The 18,218-nt window shown below is 41.1% G+C and overlaps 1 protein-coding gene across 1 annotated transcript; it reads left to right on the plus strand.

The window, feature by feature from the left end:
- The first annotated feature begins 5,546 nt into the window (after positions 1 to 5,546).
- On the plus strand, positions 5,547 to 16,925 carry SLC35G1 (solute carrier family 35 member G1). The gene is given in 4 exon segments (XM_053983700.1): positions 5,547 to 5,581; positions 5,583 to 5,824; positions 9,649 to 9,829; positions 10,319 to 16,925. Coding segments are annotated over 4 exon segments (1,218 nt in total). The 3' UTR covers positions 11,079 to 16,925.
- Positions 16,926 to 18,218: the final 1,293 nt, after the last annotated feature.

Genomic DNA, 18,218 nt, shown 5'->3' on the forward strand with positions numbered 1-18,218 from the left:
AGAAAAAAAATATCCAACACTTTCCTGGAAGTTTGTTATGTATAGTGAGTAGTACTCAGATACCTTCCACCCTCCAAATGAGACAATATGCCTGAATAAAACCCCACCCACAATTGTTCTGCCAGAAATTGTTCTTCCAAATTCAGATTTTCACACTGGCTGCCTTGCCCAGTTTACATTAAAAATATAGATTCTCCTAAAGAAGTAGAAATAATAGCCTTGTACATGTTTTATCAAGCACTGCCAGTTTGAAACATTAGGAATTCTGTTCATCACCTGCACGGTATCACAGCATAAACTAAGAACATACCTGTGTATGTGTATGCACCTGACATGGAGCTACACCTGAGAGAGAGGCACACAGGCTGTGTAAATACACATTTATTGTTAAAAGCTCCTTTCACTGAGATTAGCATGATATACTTGTTACCTAACAATCTATAAAACTTCACTGCAGTACGACAGCAAGTGCTGCTGCTTCCTCAGAGTACCAGGCCAAGGCCTGAATGCCACCCACCACCACTGTGCTTTACAAAACTTGCAGTGTTTTGGCCTGTGGCAAATATAAATGATCCACAAAACCAGTACTACTGTTCATTTGGTTTTCTAACAGTGAGTTACTAAAGTTACTCTATTGGTTTGCTTAGATGTTTATGTTCTTTGGTGGAAAAAACATGATAGAGAAAGAAAAAGGAAGAATCAGATAGATTTTTCATTAGGACATGAAAAGAAAATATGCTTTTGTCCTAGATGTATTGGAATAACAGCCTTTTTCACATGCTTAAAGAGAAAAAAAAAATTACATAACTTTTTAAATTTAAGGACCGCCATCTAAATTTACATAAGCTCTCCAGACATTTATGTGAAATACAAGAATGAAAACACTGTGGTCTTCGCAGTACGTAGAAAATTATTTTTAATTTATCCTTCCAGGAATACTAGCTACAGAGACTTGATTACTTAGCAAGCAGTGCAGTTAAGCCATCTGAGGACAGAAGCATGACCTTTATGTGACCAAAATCAGCTAAGCAGTATACCTTTAATACTGGATTGAAAGCACCCTAACACATATAGAAGCAGAATTTTAATATTGTCCTGCCTGCTTATCCATTCTTTTTCGATTCTTCAGAAGTAAAGGAAATAAAATCTTTCATTCTGGAGACCACAGAACTTTTGTTACTTCTTACTTCTACTGATTTTATCTATCTCAATACTTTCAGTTTCCTGAAGAGCAACTGCTAATAGTGCAATCTGGAAAATGCAGTTAAAAAGAGCCTCAGGATAACTCCCTTATATTGACCATAATTGCAGGATTCCCTATTATTTCTATGTTCCACCCCATCTCCTGTTTTATAATACTATTCGTTACAACCACCAACTCAGGAAGAAGAAAACTGTGATACTTGGAACATAATGTGACACAAGATTAACACGTTTGTACAACAGTCCTACATATACATGCAGAAGCAATTTGTGGTGATGGCAAAACCGAGAATCATTCACCATCCACCTTAACAGGGAAGCTGAAAAATACAGGTCTCTTCTAACACCTGAGGTGGACATAAACCCCACTAAGACAGACTGGAATTTTGATGGGGAGGCAAGAGCTCATATGGACCACATTTTCACTGGGCTGCAAATCTACAAGTGTTCCTTCATTTTAAACATAACTTTTGTTTTTAATTTTCTTTTAATGTGTGGTTGAACACAGGAGTATGTTGCCCAGGGAGGTGGTGCAGTCTCCATCCTTGGAGATATTCAAAATCCCAAGAGAGAGAGTCTTGAACTCTAGCTGACCCTGCTCTGAGCAGGGGAGGGTGGAGTAGATGACCTCTCAGGGCACCAGATGTGCCCATCAACCTCAGCTATTCTGATTCTCAAACAACTCTGGGTTGGACAGAAGTTTGAATGAATGACCAGGACAATGAAACTCCTTGGTGCTGCAATAATCATCTGTTTTATGGCACTCGGGTGCAGAGGTAAATGGTTATTACAATGCACTTAAGAGCTGGATCCATTTCAGAAGCTGAGGAAGTAATTCTTATCTGATTTTTTCTTAAACCTTTTCAGAAGGAAAGGAAACCATCCAAGTTTATTATTTATTTTGTTACTTCACATTAGTCTATATTTCTTTGGATGAACTTTTCGCTCGACAACTTAAAAAAATTGGTTTTACAGAACTGGCATTTTTACAGAATAAAAGCCATTGATATGGACTACTGTTTTGATTTAAATCTACTACTTTTATAGCTTAAGCAGTATGTAACAGTGCTGACACAGCTATGTTCAGATGGAACTGGGATAGATGTCACCAGGGTATTCCATGTACCAGGAATCCAGATGTCTTTCCTGCTGGAACTCTGCAGAGCTCTTAGTGCTGCCCTCAGGAGAGGTGAGGGCCAGGTCAGTTCCAGGACTCCCTCAGTTTATATTATTTAGTTCTCACTAAAACTCCAAGAGCAGCAGTGTTCCAAAAAGCTTATTAGAATATATCAGCAGTTGATAAAAGAAGTTATATGAGAGTGGATAAAGTTCTTATAATCTCTTAGAAAAGTCCCACGGTTCTCCACACAACTTACTTAATTGCTTTGTCATTTGTACTTGTTAGTGCTTTCTAAAAAGCCACTCTGAGGAGTCAGAAACAGCATTTACAGGGAGGAGATGGAAACCAAAGGGTCCCTTAGCAGGCACACAGACTGAGACCAGTGACTCCATTACAGGACTTTCAAGTATCTGTCAGGCCTGTACCTCAACCTGCAGTGAAGTACTGGATTGTTCCTGGCATTTATAATGACAAAACCTGTGCCTGAATTCTGGATGAGGATGATAATATTCTTCCTTTGGAAAGAGCCACCTAAGAAAGCTCTGTGTGTAGAGAGTGACTATGCAGGAGGTGGCTCACTTTCTGCACTTACAATATTATGGAAACCAAATAAATGCCATTCTAGCTGGGGCTGCAGTTTCATTTCAATGATCGTATTGCCCATGTTTACTAAAGCCTTTTCTTATGGAGTTTGCACTCAGCAAAGACATTACAGGTGATGTGCTGGAGAAAGGAACAGCTAATTCTGGGCCCAGTATTACATAGATGAGACTCAATCTGTACTTGAAAAAGCTGTGTAAGACATTGACCTGTCATATTTATGCAGGTACTTAATTTTCCAGTCTAGGGCAGCATGACTGCAAATTACATTTGCCTGCTGGTTAGTTTGGGCAGCTACAACTGCTCTGTTTCCTTGTTCAGAGAAGAGGGTTGTACTTTACAAGGAGAACTTGGAAGCTCTCAAGCTGAGACAAACCTGGCAGTTTGACCAGGAGCAAACTGAATACTTCATGTACCTTGGCATAAACAAACACTGCCTTCAGATGTTCCCTTTCAAAACCAGACATGGAGGGGTATGGAGGGGGTTGTTGCAGTTTCTTTGAAACTCTCTACAGCTCAGCACTTGGCACTTAAAAAAATATACTGTTATAAAATAAATATATAATCTGCATATTTTAACAAATAGCCAGAAATTGTAAGAACTCAATAAAATTTGTTCTGTATCTGTACTGTGGACCATGTTTGAGCTCTGGTTTTGTTCACTGAAGCCCTGAGTTAGCCAGCTGCTCCTGCTGTTACTGACTCCAAAGGCAACTCACCAAGTGACTGTGCACACAGCCACAAAAATTGGGGTGGGTGTGCTCTGCTGCACCCCCAGTGCCCAGGGGATCTGCCACGTCTTCCCCTGAGACACCTGTGGGATCACCAGCCTGGGATGGCTGCTGAGAGAATCCCCACTGCCCTTCCACCAAAACTTGTCTGGGGAAGGACAGCTCGAAGTTTGTGTTGGCAATCCATGGAACAGTGGCCTGTGAAGGCTGCCTTGGAGTGCAGAGAAGTTTCTCCAGAAAGCAGCAGCCTGCCAGGTTTATTTGCACCTCTCTCTCTAAATTAAACAAAACTCTGAGTAATAGAGAAGTACATTAAGAAAAAGTAACTTCTTAATTAAGAGAAATTTGGGAAATTTTGCATCTCCAGAGGAAAGATTTAGTAAAGCTTTCAAGTATAGACTTTTGTAGAGAGCTATGTTGATAGCAACTGTAACACAAGTAGTTTATAAATATTGCAGCATATATTTAATTATTTTCTCCGTTTATAGCAACAGCAGTTCAGATAATGTAAATATTTAGAAATAATTCTGTGATTTCAACACAACCTTATTAATTGATTTATCTTATTTTAATGATTGATATAACACATCTAATTTTTAGTTAAGAACAATTTGTAAAACAATTCTGGTCATATTAATCAAATGCTGGCTCCAAGATAATGAAATACTTACAGCCTCTGATGGGTTAGCATGGACTATAAAATGTGCTAAATTAGAGACACCAAAAGCTTGAAATAGATTTTATGAGGTAGCTTGAGGGAAAACTTAAAATCGTTTGTAGGAAATAGCTTTTATCTACCATTTGGCATTCGTTTTGCTAAAGCTGTAGATTACATTTCCCTTTGTTAAGAATAAAGAAATAAACAAAGATTAATTTATGCAGCTAAGAAATTAATGTGAGCATAAATCTTTCCTTTTAATAGAAATTCCTCCCATTTTAATTATTGATAACAGTTCAACTTGCTCAAAGGGGAAAATAGCATTTTAAATTTACTCTGCTTCTTTTACTCCGCACTTTTTCATGGGTAAGGAAAAAGGGCTACTCCTGTTTCTCTCTACCCTTTCCGATTCCCCTGCCCAAAGGTATTGGCGGCATTGTTTTCTTAGGGAAAACATAAGAAGAGGTGGCTACATTTCTGTACCTTACTAACAACCCTGACTGAATTGCCCATCTCCCCTTTGACCGGAGCAGGCAGCCGGAGCAGGGAGCAGCGCTCGCAGGGAGCGATGCGCTGCCCCTGCTCCCTGCCACAGCAACAGCGACGGGCGCACCGGGGCCATCCCGGCTCTTCCCAGGGGCGCGGAGCCCGGTCCAGCGGGAGCTCCCACCGTGACAGCCAGGCCAGGCGAGGCTGCGGCGGGTGCAGGACCTCGGGGCAGTGCCCGGGCCGATGAGCCGCCCCGGCGGAGCTCACAGCGGTCAGCGCCGCGGGCACACACAGCGGTGCTTTGACTTCGGGCGCGCAAATGACGCGACAACGCCCCTAAAATAACTTCGCGTCACCTTTTCCCAGTGTTTTATCGCTTCTGCTCGGAAACAGCCGCGGCCTGCGCGGCCCCCACCGCTCTCCGGCGGGGTCAGAGCTCCCCCTCCCGAGGCACCACGGCCTCGCTGCTCCCCGGCACCGCTCCCGCCGCCCTCGCCGGGTCTCTCTCCGGGGGACGCCAGGAAGGAAGCGGCGGGGCGCTGCCTCCTGTCCCGGCAGGGGCGCTCCGCCGCCGCGGGCTCGCAGGCAGGTACCCGCCGCGGGAGGGACGGGCCGCCCGGCCGCTTCCAGGCGGGGCCTGGCGGGGGGTGGCGGAGCCGGGACCCCGTGTAGCCTCCCCCGCGGGTGCTCGGCGCCGCGGGCGGGCGGAGGGAAGGCGGCGGGCGGCGCCGGGCGGCCGCACCGCATGCGCAGGAGGGCAGGTGTCGCCGGCAGCCGAGGAGCCGCCGGGAGCATCGTGGCAGCTCCGCGTCCTCATGGTGCTGTGTCAGGGTGGAGAGGGCGACGCTGCTCCGGCAGCAGGCGGGCAGCAGCCGGAGGTGCCGCCGGGCCGGGAGGACGGGCCGAGTGCGGTGCAGCCGTGCCCGTGCCCGGCGCCCGGCGTCGAGGCGGCGGGTGCCGAGGAGCGCCGCGCTTGTGGCTGCTGCTCGGGCATGTCCTGGCCGTTCTGCTGCGAGGCACCCGGTGAGGAGGGGGAGTCCGGCAGGCGGGGCAGGGGGGCAGCGTCGTCCCGGCTGGGCTGCCGGCTCTCGGGGTTACATTGCCGGGCCGCGGGAGATGAAGAAGCAGCCCCAGGGCATCGGGCCGTCCGCGCGTGGCGGCGGGGCGGGGAGCTGGCTCGGGCGGCTGCAGAGGGCGCCCGGCATCGGTGCCCGCCCCGCCGGCGGCAGGAGCCGCCTCGCCGCTTCCGAGCTGTCCCCGGCGGCGGCGGCGGCTCGCACCTGGTGCCCGCGGGTCACCTGCGAGCGGGTTCGGCCTCGCCCTGTTCCTCCCGCTCCCCGGCCCCGGTGGGGGAATCAGCGGGCCGGCAGGCACGACCTGCTCCGTGCCCCTGCTCCCTGTGCCTGTGCGCCGGGCGCGGCTCGGGCCGGGTGCCCGGTGCCCCCCGCCCCGGGAGCGGGCAGAACGCCGGCACCGCTCACCGCAGGGCCCGGCGGCTCTGCCGCCTTTGTGAGAACCTCGGGAGCGATTATTCCTCGGGAAAACAGTACTTCCTGTTTTTAAAGTTTTAAAGACTTGACAGGTTTGGGTAAATAGAGGTGCCTTCTGCCTGTGTGAGCTTCCGGCACTATAAATGCGTTTGACTATAAGCGCACTATAAGTGCTCTTTACTTAGTCCGTGTACTTGGGACTGTGACTTCCTGATAAAGGCACAAATTGATAAAGCCACAAACATACTGGAAAATATGGAACATGTAGGTTTAAAGTGGAGTTGTCTTAAAACATAAATGCCATCTTAAAATAATTTCTGAAGTTATCTGGAGTACTTTTTTTTAAAACAACTTCACTGAAAATGTGTTTGTTATTAAAATGACTGTAATTGACTTTCCAGCAGAAAATAGATTTGCTGGTGAGCTGTGGAGAGGCCAGAGTCCTTCATCAGTGAAATTCACATTCATGTCACTTCTAAAGCAAAGCCTGGGGGAAAAAAAACAGTGTTTGAAATTCTGAGAAACTTTCATTACTTAACCAGAAAGAGTACTTCGGTTTTGGGTTGTCTGTCTTGCAAAATTTTTGACTGAGTTGATGACTGAAGACTATGAATCACTCCTAGATCTTGTCTGCATGACCATGATTGGTTCCAACGCAGGCTGTTGTGCTCCTGGCACTATACAGAGTCAAAGTGAGCTCTTCTGGTTTTTATAACATGGAAAATCTTCTGCCTTTCCTGAAGGTCTGGGAGAATCATCTTCTCATTGACCATCTTTCCCATAGCCAGGACGATTCTGCCTCTGCTACTATTCTTGAGGTGCTTGTATGTGAGAAGTGTGATTTTTTTCATTGCATGCATTTTGCAAGTATAAAAACTGTTTGGAACAAAGTACAGCATTAAAAACTCAATTAGAATTTACAGCTGAAACAGGTTGCACTGGGAGGCATTTACCTATGATTTAAAACAGAAGTGAAAGATTGTTTGAAAGCATTACATGTGAAGATGGCCAGGAAATAAAACTAGAAAACTAAATCTGTAGCCACTCACAAAAGAGGATTTGGGTACTGCTTGAAATCTTTTGATTTTTCAGGCTGTTACATTCTTTGAAACAAGCATGAGTGCTTGACTGTTTTAATGGTGTTAGGCTGGTATTTCGAGGCCTAATATTTTGTGGGGTGGGAATGTTATCTTAACGTAACTTCTCCCTAAAACTTACTTTGAAATAAGTACTCTTCAGATCTGCAGTTCTTGTTTTTGGTGGAAGAACTTAGACCGGTATATTTTGAAAAGGAAATAAAACACTTTCTTATTGCACTAAGTACATGGTTTGGCAATTCAAGATGTTGATGGTTTAAATTCTAGTATTACAAGATTCTGAGGATTCTGTTTCTGATGGGCTTGGTCTATTGGGTAGCTTACAGAAATTAATTCTTCCTGATTTTTGTTTGTTCCTTACAATCCAAAGATTAGTTTTGGGTATAAGATACTTTTCAGTGTATTTTGCTTTAATTTGATTGGTTTTCCATTTCAGCGCTTCCTTTATTTAGGTTGGCTTAATTCTGTAATAATCAGAGAAGCTATCATGCCTGAGATAAAAGTTAGTAGTTCTGTTTGTGCTGTGTTTATCCATAAGCCAGCCTGGGTTTGGATTTCCCAGTTCAGTTATAAGCCAGTCTGATTCCTCTTCTTTCAGTATTAGAGACTGTTAATTTTGTAGTTCTGTTATGTGACTGTGTGGATTAAGGCATTACGTAGTTCATGAACATTTTTTAAATCCACTTTGTTTCATAGTTGGTAGATGTCTTGGGCCAGTGTTGGTTTGTGGTAGTTTTTATAGTCAGTTTTATGTAAGAGGCTGTTGCTAAACAGAAATATTTCAAGTATAAGCTGTAACTCTCAGCTGCAATGTGACAGGATTCCTTGAGAAGCAAACCTTTTGCCTACTTCAGGTTGTGGTTGCAGTTGTAAAGCCTGGGTCCTTACGACTGTCAGCCTGCAGTCTCCCCTTCTAGGCAGTAAGATGCAGTTTCCAGCCTTGAGTGCTGATCTCATGGAGGATCAAAATGGTTTGTGACAAGTTTTGTTAATTTAAAAAAAAACCTCTCTCAAAACCATACTTAGTTGCTAAGCAACTCGCAGCTGTACCCAGCTGATTATGTTTTAGAGGAGCCATAAGGCTCACAGGCTGCCACACTAATGTGAGATGAGGCACCCTCTTATCAAAACACTGCCTCTGGGACATGGAGTTCTTGCTCCTATCTTTAGAGGGAGTCACAGAAGAGAAGGTAACTCCCAATGTTTTATGCAGGTAAAGAAAAAGAAAGAGATAGTGAGGTGACATCCCACTCAAATTTTTAAATGGGCTCTATTTTCCTTGGCGTTCACTTCTAGGTTCAGTGGAAATACTGTTCCTTTTATGCAACAAAGCAATAACAAAAAAGGCTGATTTCTTTGGAGATTGCTGCTGCTGACCTCAACACAGTTCTCTGTCTCACAATTCTCCCTCTCCTTGCTTTATTTATTTATTTATTTTAATGGTTCAGTGTGGAGAAAATGAGTGGAACGAGGAAGAGTATGTTGTTGAAGAGAGCCTGAGGCAATGAGGAAACTTGAATAGAAACATTAGACTTGGGAAACTTTCAGGAAGGGGAAGTCGGATAAATAAGCATAAACTAAGGTCTTCATGGAATTTTGATTGATACCAGGCCTTTGATGTTCTAACATTAGTTACTTAAATTTATTCTGCTTAAAAATCTGTATTTGATGCCTATTTGAAGAAAATATTTGGATTCTCACACCAAGATAAAATGTTTCTGGTCTAGGTCAAATTTAGGGTGATTTAGCTGCAAAATAAACATGAGGTATAACAAAAATGAAGTTCTATATATAGATTTTATATTGTGTATTTGTGAGAAAGGAAATTAAATTTTTGCTTAGGAACCTTAGTTAACTAAGCAGCTGATTCCCAAGATAATAGTGTCGGAATCTGACCATGGACTGTTATGTAGTCAGTTATATTTATTGACTCCTGAGCACATTTGTGACTAGTCTCTATAGTAAATCACCCGTACTAGTCTGATACCTACAAGAAGTTAAGTCTACTAACTCGTGTAGAACTGCAATGTTTTGTATCCCAAGTGTTAGAGTTCATGTCTTACACCTTATTTTAAGAAAAAAAGAAGACCCGTGACGGTCAGTGAAAAGTATTTTCATGGTAGGTTTGGTAAATACACCTAATTTGCGTTTGTTTCTTTGGTTCCCCTGTGGAGATACGTGGAGCACTGCAGTGTACAGAGATGCCTGATCAGAGAAGTCTTCTAAGAGATCCTTATTAACTCTAGTTTATCTGTTGCAGGGACAAAGAAGAAAGCTGCATGCCCAGGACTTGGTCTGTTTTATACCATACTGTCTGCCTTCCTTTTCTCAGTGGCCTCTTTATTTCTTAAAAAAATAGAAGATGTACATTCAGTGGAAGTGAGTGCGTTTCGATGTGTTTTCCAAATGGCATTTGTTCTTCCTGGTTTAATATACTACAAGTAAGTGTAAAAAAGTGTTTAAATTTCAAGTTATTTCTTAAAACTGTATCTGGAATTACCACTCCCTTAAATATGATTGCAACGCAATGTTATTTTAGTTTGGACAACTGCATCATTTTAGATTAGTTGTTCGTTTCTTAATACAATTCAGAAAACTGAAAATCTTTGACTCCCTGAATGGTAGAGGCTTCTACTAGGATTATTGTATCAACTGCTTTGATCTCCACAAAGGGGTGATCTTAAAAAAACAGAAGGCAATTTGTAGATACTGTTGAGTTATTTTGCCAGTGAAAAATGAATCACTAGAAGAGCAGGTTCTGGACTCTGGGGGTCATGATGGAAATAAACTGGTCTGTGATCAGACAGTTAAGAGTATGTGGGTATTAAACTCTCTTGTCTAGAAAGGTTTATAACATACTTAAATATATTTGGATGTTAGTCATGAAATAAGCAAGACAGTGACATTAATGTGACATTTCTGTTTTTCAGAACAGGGTTTTTGGGACCAAAAGGTAAAAGAATTTTTCTTTTCTTCCGAGGATTCCTTGGCTCTACTGCAATGGTTCTTCTCTACTACGCTTACCAAGTCATGCCACTAGCTGATGCCACTGTTATAACTTTTACCAGTCCTGTTTTTACATCATTGCTGGCATGGATCTTTCTCAAAGAGAAATACAGCCTTTGGGATCTTCTGTTTACTCTCTTTGCAGTCACTGGAGTGATTCTTATTGCCAGACCACCATTTCTGTTTGGCTCACATGTTACAGGGATTGAAGGAAGTTACTCAGATCACCTTAAAGGAACTATAGCAGCGATTGCAAGCACGTTATCCGCAGCTTCGACTATTGTTATACTAAGGAAGGTGGGAAAATCTGTGCATTATTTTTTGTCAATTTGGTATTATGCAGTCATTGGATTAATTGGATGTGTTATAGCATTGTTTGTTTTGAATGAATGGCGTTTACCACATTGTGGTAGAGATAGGGTTTTTCTAATATTAATAGGCTTGTTAGGGTTGGGGGGTCAGGTGTTTCTCACAAAAGCATTGCAGATAGAGAAAGCTGGACCTGTATCAATAATGAGAACAATGGATGTGGTCTTTGCTTTTATTTTACAAGTTCTTTTTCTCAATCATCTACCAACTTGGTGGACTGTGGGTGGTGCCCTTTGTGTAGTAGCCAGTAGTTCCGGAACCGCCATTCGTAAGTGGAGACACAGTGTGAAAAAAGCTAAACAGAGGGAAATCTAACTATATAGTCACCAATTCATTACAGAAACAAGCAGTCTTGAAAGATATATAAATACAATATTTATTTTTATTTATTTTAAATATCCCATTTACCAAATTGTAGTACCAAATTATATCCAGTAAAATAAGTTGACTTTTTTTTTTAACCAAAATTGAAGATGTTTTAGCAACTGATGAGGTATATACTTTCCTTTCTTATATTTAGGCATGCTGATACGGGCAGTAGAAAGATACTTCAAAGATGTTGCTTCCTTTCAAAAATGTACAATATTTATTTTCCTAAAGTTCCTGACTCTCCACTTAGACTCTATTTTTCAGAGCAGTGGAAGTAAGTCTCCCAGACTTAATACTATTCTGTGCTTGATTACCACAGGGATTGCAGTACAAAAGTTAGAAGGGAACGAAGAGTTGATAATCCATAAACAACCAGCTTTATAGAACAGGTAAAGCTTGTACTTCTGTAAGCTTTCTAATTATTATTTTGCACAAAACAGATGCCAAATGTGGATTTAATTTGGATTCTAAAAAAAAAACCCAAAAGCGATTTCATTTTTCCAAGTAATATCAAGAGAAAATGAACTTGTGAAAATTACCTATCAGCTTTGCTTTTTTTAAAAAACTATTCTAAGTGTTTGCACTTGCTTCACAGACATAGTGAAACAACCTAATCACCTTTTTTTTCAGAAGTGATTTTCCCTGTAAACATGTCTTTAGTTGCTGCAGTCTCAGTGATGAGAGACAGCAGTATTTTCTTTACCACACATAAATGAGCCCTTTCTTCTGGTATGGACTGCTGCGCTGTAGCTGCACTTTTCTTTATTCTATGCAAAAGATTATATTTTTTAGGTATTTAATATAGGTTATATTTAATGCTGCTTATGATCCTTTTTAGATTCTTCTATACAGAAGTTCTTTATGAGACCAAGTTTGAGTCTCATTTGCCTTCATAAACTTAGAAGGATTTACATTAAAACTTTTCCCTGTTTTTTAAGAATGTACAAGAGTGCAATGTAATTGCAGTTTCACAGAAAATGCAGGTTGGCCAAGGTCATACAGAAATTCTGGAGAAGAGGTTTGAGGAAAGCTTGGTGGAAGGGTGACACTATGCATACATACCACATTCAGGCATCCACACTGCATCAGTCCTAGTGGGCAACTTCAATCCCACTTCTCATGCTGGCCCTTTTAAGTCTGTATTTATCACTTCTCTTGCACATCTTCTCACTTTTGTTTATTAAGGCTTTATCTTGAATGCAACAAATACTAAAGAAAAATACTTTTATTACTAATCTTGGTGTCCTTCACATTTGAGGACAACTAAACGTTTAGTATCAGGAAGTGGAATTTTCCCAAGTTGAAACTTTTGGGTCTTGTCTTAGTAAAGTTTAAAGAAAATTTTAATTGGAATCTTTATTTGGTCTTTTGAGGAGGTTTTCAGTTACTTACTCAGTCTAGTGTTTTTCTAAAAGAGAATGCTGTGTTCTGTACACTTGATAGATGTATTTTTTCTAAATCAGTAAAGGTGGTGGACGTTTTCTTTGAGTTATAGATGTCTGGTCACATGTCTTCCTTTGCCAGTAAGCATTGCATCCTGTCAGGGCAGATCCAGGGACTTCAATCCCAAAGGCACAGATGCAAATAGTACTTTAGGGTCAGAGTGTCATAATATACTGAGTCAGAAAGGGCCTGTCAGAATCATTGAGTCCAACTCCTGGCCTTGCACAGGACACCCCGAGAGTCACACCATGTGCCTGAGAGCATTGTCCAAATGTTCCTTGAATGAGACAGGCTTGGTGCTGTGACTGCTTCCCTGGGGAACTTGTTCCAGTCCCCAAGTATTCTCTGGGTGAAGAGCCTCTTCCTGATACCCAGCTAAAACCTCCTCTGACTCAGCTTTAGGGCATTTACTTGAGTTCTGTCACTGACTACAGGGAAAAGAGATCAGCACCTGCCCCTCCACTTCCCCTTATGAGGATGTTGAAGACCTCAGTGAGGTATCCCCTCAGTGTCTTCTGAACAGGGTGAACAGACCAAGTGACCTTAGCAACTCCTCGTGAGTCTTCCCCTGCAGACCCTTCATCATCTTCGTGGCCCTCCATTAAGCTCCCTAAGACCTTAATGTCTTTCTTACTTTGTGGCACCCAAAACTGCCCCCAGCACTCAGTGCAACACCCAGTGCAGAGCAGAGTGGGACAGTACCCTCCCTTGCCCAGCTGGCCATGCTGTGCCCAGTGTGCCCCAGGACACGCTTGGCCCTCCTGGCTGCCAGGGCACTGCTGACTCTCGCTCACCTTGCCATCCGCCAGGGCCCCCTGATCCCTTTCTGTGGTGCTGCTCTCCAGCCTCTCATTCCCCAGTCTCTCTGTTGCCCCACCCCAGGTGCAGAATCTGTCACTTGACCTTGCTAAACTTCATATGTTTGGTTGCCCAGCCCTCTTGATTTATCGAGGTATCTACAGGGCCTCTCTGCATTTGAGGGAGTCAACAGCTCCTCCCAATTTAGTGTCATCAGCAAACTTGATATTCCTTGGAGTCCTGCATCCAAGTCATTAATGAAGATGCTGAAGAGAACTGGGCTGAGTTTAGAGCCCATTAGAAACAGGATGCCTGATGCCACCCCATTCTCTGTAACACTTTATGCCTGACCTGTGGGCCAGTTCTCACCCATCGTGTAACACAGTTATCCAGCTGTGTGCTGGACATTTTGTCCAAAAGGATGCTGTGACAGTATCAAAAGCTCTGCTGAAGTCCAAAAAGATTATGTGTACTGGCTTTCCTAGATTGACTGGGTGGGCTACACTTTAGTAGAAAGAAACCAGGTTTGACAATCAAGACTTGCCATTCATGAAGCCGTGCTGGCTGGGACCAATGATTGAATTGTCCTCCAGGTGTTTTTCATTACCTCACAGACAAACCTTTTCCATGTATCTGGATATGTGGAGCTGTCTTTGTCCAAGTTTCTGTAGGTAAAACCTGCACTCTGAATCTGAATGTGTTTATGGATATGAGAAGATTCCACTTGAGTGGTAGAATCAGTTCCTGCTTATAGCTGTCTGTTCTCTGCTGTTCCTGAGCACTGAAGCTCAGCTACTGCTGACAAGGTCAGCAGTAAAAAACTGCTTTATTATCTCTTAAAAACCTCACATAATAATAAAATTCCAGTTTGGCACCCTTTTTGTTTAATCATTGAAACTGTGAACTGGGATTGTTTTTCTGCTGCTTAACCATCACTGTGGTTGAGAGCAGCTTTCAAGGGAGGAAAGGAAAACAGACTGCATTTTTTACTGCTTCACTTCATGTGTAATATGCATGTGTTTGAATTGCCACTTATAAAGGTGTGGCTCCAAAGCTGTTCAGATTGATGGGAACTTGGATTGTCAGCTAGACCTGCTCTCTCCTCTTGGCTCAGTGCTTATGTGGTTATGTGATGAGCTACCCCTGGGAGCTGATCCAGTACATATCTTCTTAGTAAGGTTGTTGGAGAGAGCAAAACCAGAGTAGCCTAAACTTGATGACAGAATAAAAACATTAGGAAATAGAATTCGGTAGTAGTTTAAATTACATCATATGAATGCTGCTTTGTCAGTACAGAATAAAAATTATATGGAAGCTTTCATTAAAAACATCTTTAGTCCGTGTGATTTCAATGAATCTTGTTTACACTTAGTAGATAATAACAGGTTACTGAAGAAAGGATTGTTTTCTTGCCCTTAACACATAAGTAAATATAGAAAATATGCTACATGACCAGAAATCAACATCTAGGTATAGTGGCTTGTAGTTTTTGTCTCAAGTTCTAGCAGAAACTCTTTCAATATATTTCTTGTGCCAAAACCCCCAGATGATTGTTTTTTTTCTTTGTTCAAACATACAGGGTTTCCTTATGGCTTCATCTGCTTATTTCCTCTTGCTGTTCTTAAACCTTGCTAAATATTTAAGTTGTTAAAATAATAATCTAAATGAGATCCTCTGTTGGTGGATGTATGTTTTGGAACATTGTTTTGATTTTGATCGATCTTTTAGGGAACTGTTTAACTGGAATGAGAATGAAGGACTTGACTAGGGCTTCTCTATCCATAAAGCATGACAAGGTAGTTTCTGTAACTGGTTTTTCTAGATGATGTTGGGAATGAAAGACATTTAAGCTTTAAGTTCTTCAACCACCTCAATTTAAAAATTTTTCTTCCTCTCAAATATAGGCTGAAAACCTAAATATTATTTGCAAGCCTTAACCTACAAAAGTGTGGATACCATGAAATGCTGGGTTTTTTTAATTGAAAATATTTCTTAAAATTTCTGTTGGGATGGTAAAACTTATCTTCAAATATTAACAGTTTGAGAATCTGAAATGAAACTGGCTGAGCTTTGATTCTTTTAGATTTTGATCTTTAGCTTTTTAATACAGCAAGTTTCTCAGGGTCAAAAGTTATTTTTCTGAGCTTTGAGTCAGAAATACATTGATGTTCATTGTCTGTAGTGTCCTGCTGTGATCTGTATAAATATGCTATTCTAATAGCAACTCCTTCCTATATAATATAATGGAATATTGTTACATTGCATTTGCAATTGCATTGCAATATTCATTCAGTGTTCTGATTTCAGTGGATTCTGAATAGAAGGAGTAATAATTAATTACTGGTAATTTTGCACAGAAACATAGGGATAAAAATATTTAGTTGTTACTGATGCATCATAAATTTGGTTCATATGTTCTTTACTATGCAAGACACTGTTATTGCTGGTGGTCTTCAGTAAGACTTTGTAGCCTTAATGCCTTATGTACCCAACTCTGCTATAGAAAGCTGATGGCTTTGTACTGTCACTGTGCAGCAGCCATTTTCTTTCAGGTTCAGTTGGTTGTTTAAAGTATGCTTTAAAAGCCCTTTAAAGAAGGGCTTTTAAATAAGTCTACACCAAGAATTTGACAAGCTCATTGTGTGGACAAGGGTGGTCTATATAATTAAAATGGATTTCCAGCATCTAACACCAGGCATGAAATAACCTCAACATAACAGCATTGGTGATATTACTAGTTAAAATTGTAATTTTTATTCTGAAAACAGATTCCCAATTCCAAAAAGTGGTCCAGGATGGTGCTTCCTGGAATTAGTAATGACAAAATGGATCGTACTTCCCTTGATCATAATTTAAAAAAGCAACTATACTCCCATGGTATTTTCTCTTCCTTGAGCTTTTGTTTAAGAGCTGTCTGTTGGAGGATTATTTCTAGGGAGGCAGCCTCTTTTGAAGTTATTTCCTTGCTGACTAGCAGTAGTTACCCAGGAAGAGTCTGGTTTTTTAGTTCTCTAACCATGATTACCATGGCAGGCTCATCTGTGGCATCAGCCCCACAAGGGTAATAAAAACATTGTCTCTGTCCCTGCATGGATTCAGTGTTGGCAGTGCTGACAGCAGATGTGATCACTGACTTCAGCAGGACATTGCAGCTACCAGCAGAATGTTTTTGGGGTCATAACTGCCTGTACATCCAAAGACAAGTTGTGGCTTTATGTTCCTGCAGATGCAGGTGACTTCAGGGGGGAACACACATAGAGTTCTATGGTGATAACTTCTGTATATCAGAATGAGTAATTTCCTATGTTATGTGAATTATTGTTTGATAAAAAGGGGGTAAAATACCCACACCATTAATTAAAGGATTTTTGCTATGTCCTATATATTGTTAAATATATGTTGAATTATATGTTTTGTAGAAGTTACTGGCTTTGTTATGTAGTAGTATATTTTTATAGACAATTCTTATATATTGAAATGTTAAGAATATTTTCATAAGAGATTTATATTCCTCATTGCTAATAAAATGATTCTGAAGAATTAGTCTCTGGTTTTGCATTGATTAGTGGACTATAACTTAATGCATTGATTGTAAAACTTAATGAAAGAGCTGTTGATCAAACAGTCCCTAGTAAACATGAACACAGGCCCCAAACTCTGCTAATATTATCATGCTGCATCACTTTTTATGCCTTGCAACAAGCTAGTGACAAAATGAAGCTTCATCAACTTCCATACATTAATTTCTTAACTGGAAACACTGTAGCATTGACAGATCAGTAAAGTTAAATTTTCCTGTGTCCAAATGACAGTCTGTTTCTGTGGATTTCTTTGTTCTGTTTTATGACTATACATCATGATTGGAATTCAACTCTTGTCCCACTTGTCACAAGGTGACACTTAATTCACCCTTGTGCTTCCCATTATCTAGTGTGTTAATAATTAATTTTCACCAGAGGAAAAAAATTTGTATTGGCTAAGTATTACAGAAAGATTACTAATTTTTATTGTCCTTACAGCAGTTCTGCTTCCTACAGTGTTGTCAGTTCTTGTAAGAGCAGAAGATATCAGAAGTGGACTTCTCAAGCTTGCCCTTGAGAGCTTTGAGAGGAGGTGACAGATGTTTTTTTCTGGATGTAACTTAGAGTGGGAAAAATAGATGAGGGGACTATGAGTTACATCGTGGGGAGTTACTGGCAGCATTGGCCTGTATGTCCAGCATCCTCTTCAGTTTGTATGCTCAAAATTAACTCACTGTTGGACAACTTGTCACTATTAGTTCCACATGCTTTAAAGTAAAGGAAAAGCAAGGTACTTCCAAGAGATCTAACTGTGCCAGGCATAGGCAAGGGAAGATTACTTGTGAAAGAAACTTTGCCACTTTCTCTTGGCAGTTCTGTGTGTTCTTTGGAACAGCTAATCTAATAGAAATTTAAGCTTCGAGGGAAGTTGGGGGGAAAAGAACTTTTTCGGTGACTATTAAAATCTTTATTTAGAAATGATTAGTGACATAGCATAAGAGACAAATGCTATTACTAGATGATAAAACTCTTGAAACAAAATTATACAATTATGCTATTCACACACACACACACACACAAAAACCAAAACCAGACAAACAAAACAACAAAAACCAACAAAACAAACAAAAAAAACAAAAAACAAAAAAAAAAAAAAAAAACAAAAAAAAAAGAAAAGAGATCAAAGGATTTCAAATTAAAAAGCATTCCCGTTATTGTAAAACAAACTTCACTGAAGTTGCAAAATACTTATGAGCACTGCACTTTATTGATTTGCTAAAGTGTTCTTACAGTCCTGAGCACAGGAAGTAGTACATGAGATAAA

The sequence above is a fragment of the Vidua macroura genome, chromosome 8 (assembly GCF_024509145.1).
Source record: "Vidua macroura isolate BioBank_ID:100142 chromosome 8, ASM2450914v1, whole genome shotgun sequence".
NCBI classification, from domain to species: Eukaryota; Metazoa; Chordata; class Aves; order Passeriformes; family Viduidae; genus Vidua; species Vidua macroura.